At 37.9% G+C, this 3,373-nt stretch overlaps 1 protein-coding gene across 1 annotated transcript in view; it reads left to right on the top strand.

Annotated features, from left to right (window-relative positions):
• Nucleotides 1–3,373, top strand: part of LOC102199254 (voltage-dependent calcium channel subunit alpha-2/delta-1) — a gene marked incomplete at its 3' end in the record, with an annotated part of 68,450 nt that overhangs the window by 30,606 nt on the left and 34,471 nt on the right. The window contains exons 4-5 of the mRNA XM_013910034.1: nt 1,637–1,716; nt 2,609–2,738. Coding sequence (XP_013765488.1) covers nt 1,637–1,716; nt 2,609–2,738 — 210 coding nt within the window. The remainder of the gene's footprint in view (nt 1–1,636; nt 1,717–2,608; nt 2,739–3,373) is intronic.

The following is a 3,373-nucleotide window of genomic DNA, read 5'->3' as shown; positions in this document are numbered from 1 at the left end:
GTTTATATGTGTTTTTTATGTGCTATCTATTAGGGATGGATGAAAAAATGATACAGCATAGTACTGCTGTATTTAGGATGGGGATAATATATCGATACAGGGACACTAAATATTTATATTTGATTAAATTAATTAAAATACTCTGGGAATACTAGCTGTCTGGGAAACAAGATGACTTGTCTCATGCACCATTATCCTGAGATAACATTAGCTGAGCAAACCTACATTAACAGGTTGTGAAAAACTGTCTGGACACTGGAAACATTTAGCTCAACAAACCTACCTCCTAATTCAGAAAAGGCTAATGACTCAGCCATAAAAGTAAAAATAGGGCAGCAACCAAACAAAAATTAATGGCTGCCTGGTAATTGTATGGTAATTGTTCACATTCCTTTGCCGATTTCAACTAAGGGTGACTTAATTGTTGCCCAGAGCTTGAGGGTGTGGCACAGTAATGACCATTTTTGATTGACGCTTTTCAAATAATTCACATCTAATTTATAAATGCAGACAGATTGCCATCATATTGGCATCAGTTTGAATGAGTCTTTGTCAGTGAGCACAACTTCAGGGGACTTGACTCAACTGGCTGCCAGCTGGTTGTATTTATAGAACAGCAAGGTTGCTGAGCGCAAGTGTAGTGGTTAAATGTGAATTTCTGTCTATGCAGACAACAACAGATTTTGTGATTTTCTACGATTTATCACAGTTAACTGGTGCATTACCAGAAACGGAGTGCATGTGACGTTCATGCAGCCAACATCAACCTATTCGATCTCAGACAGATAACTAACCTCTTCTTATGGCAACATTTTACCGCAGGCTTTAGTGATAGTGTTGGCATGCTTTATAATCTCATTTTGCCAAAAAAATAAATAAATTAAATAAATAAATAAAATTAAATTAAAAAAAATATCTGAAGTGAAATCCAATTTATCTTATTGGATAAATCTGATAGTGACAAAGTTTGAGGACAAAATTTGATGTTGATTAATCACTACTGCAATACTCTACATATTGCACAATGTTAAAATCATACTAATATTATTGTTTTGTGAGTGAATAATTGTGATAATATCACATTGTGTTCCTACCCTCTAGCACTTATAGTATAGCTACATACGCACAGATACACAAATGGTGATGCATGTAGTCTAAGTTTGCTAGACTTAGAATAATTTGATTGTGTGAATAGTTTTTACATGTTTTCAGCATCCATCATTAGCAGTGAGTACAGTTCCTTTTGTTAACTGGTTTATTGCTCATTATACACTGTGTTATGATACATGCCCCTCATTCTCAATGACAGATGCTTTGCCTTCTAACAACCCGGGTGGCAAACAATTATATAAGAGAAAAAAGCAATGCTCAGGAAAAATACTTGTCACAGAGGCAGTTATTACATTGCTATCTCAGAGGCAAAAAATGCTTACCTGGAGCATTGCAAATGGCTGCAGGGACAGAGGGACATGGTGAAATATGACCATACCTTATTTATTTAAGCAAAAACACAGACTAGTATCTTTTTTAACTAAATAATAGAATGAACAAATGGCAAAATAAAGAACTGCTTAGAAATTGATCAAATATTTAATAGTTGCATAAATGTTAGGGTTCTTTGTGCAACACCCTGAAGCATCCAAAAAGCATTTTTTGTGCTTCTTTGTCACTTGTTTACAGGATGATGAAATTGCCTACTACAACGCAAAGGACAATGTGAGTGTGCTTTTTTGCCCTCCTCTGTTAATTTATTCTCTTTCTCTTTGAGCCCCTGCAAACACATAGGTCATACATGCATCATGAATGTGCTTTTGCTACACAGCATCCCCACCCCCACCCCGCCTTCATTGCCTCATATTCCCTCATCTCCCTCATTTTACTCCTGCAAAAATCACCACATTTTCACCCCCGCTTTCTCTTATCGTCTTAGCTCTGTACTGCAGCCCCCCAGTTTGCTGCTTCTTGGAGCTTTTCTTCCCATGTAGCTACCTCTCTGTCATCCCTCCTTCCAGCCTCTCTCAGGTGAAGAGGTCTCTGCCATGTTTCTCCTCTAATTGACAGATGAGATGTATGAGCTGGCTAGGCTCTTGCTTTATTAGGAAGCAACTGTTCGCACCATTTCTCCCTCCCCCTCTGCCTGTCTCACCACCTCACTACCTCGGCCCCTCTCTACCCTGCTTTCGTTCATCGGTATCTCATCTTTTCCTCCCTGTCTCTACTGCTCTCATTGATGTAAATTGGCAAATGCACGGCAGGAGTTATAAATCTCCACAAGGGGCATAAACAATCTGAGTGTCTCCGGCTCCTCCTCCCAAATGAAGATGATAAAATGAAAAAAAGCGAGACATCATCACGTAAACAGTCAGGGTTTTTTTTAAAGCATGCAGGGTGTGAAAAGTGCAGCAATGTTGTTATTATGGTAGCGATGAGCTGTTGAGAATGTGCGTTCAGGCTGTTGTAAAGTCTTTCGTTTTTATGGAGACCAACAAACCATGTCATATATGTGCAATGTGCCTCATTAATTGACATAAAGATGTCTGCTATGATTTTTTAAACCTATAGTGAGAACAGCCATAGATAGTGCTTTGAATCTTTTTTCCCCTTTCAGCTGGATGCAAATGAGACAGAGGGAAGAAAGAACAGGATTCGACCAGACTTTCAAGAGGACCCCTCGTTTAAACGTTTGACTGACTACAACCACACGGCTGTCCACATTCCCACTGACATCTATGATGGCTGTGAGTGCATCGTCACACACACGCACACATACCAAAGTGGTTACTATGGATACGGCTGACACACCAACCCATTATGAAATGTTGTTTACAGATTGTGCCTCAAGCAAAGTTGCCCTTAGCTAAAAGATGGGTTTAACAAAAAAAGCCTCATACAAGTAATAAGCTCTCCTGTAGTAATCGGTTACTTAACAAAGCTGCCTGCCCTTTGAATGTAAAAGAACAGGAGGCACGACAACTGAAAGGATTTATGTGTTTATGTTTTCTTTTTTTGTTTAGAAATATTTTTGCTATTGGTAGTTATGCAGCTTTCAGTTTAATACTCTTTTTAACCAGAACTAGAATGATAAGTGTGCATTTATTAAAATTATAAATCATAAATGTATTTCAGCTTGTGCAACTGAACTGCACTATACACTGGATTGTGTGTAAATCCTGAAACAATAAATGGCCTGCATTTGTATAGCAATGTAAATGTACTGATTGATATAATAATATCAATAATATCATGAAACAATAATATCATCTGTTGAAATATATCATAATAATAATGGATTGGATTTATATAGCGCTTTTCAAGGCACCCAAAGCGCTTTACAATACCACTATTCATTCACACACTGGTGGAGGCAAGCTAC

The sequence above is a fragment of the Pundamilia nyererei genome, unplaced genomic scaffold (genome assembly GCF_000239375.1).
Source record: "Pundamilia nyererei isolate P.nyererei 1_Seehausen unplaced genomic scaffold, PunNye1.0 scaffold00035, whole genome shotgun sequence".
Lineage (NCBI taxonomy): Eukaryota > Metazoa > Chordata > Actinopteri > Cichliformes > Cichlidae > Pundamilia > Pundamilia nyererei.
This window is presented reverse-complemented; position numbering and strand designations above follow the sequence as displayed.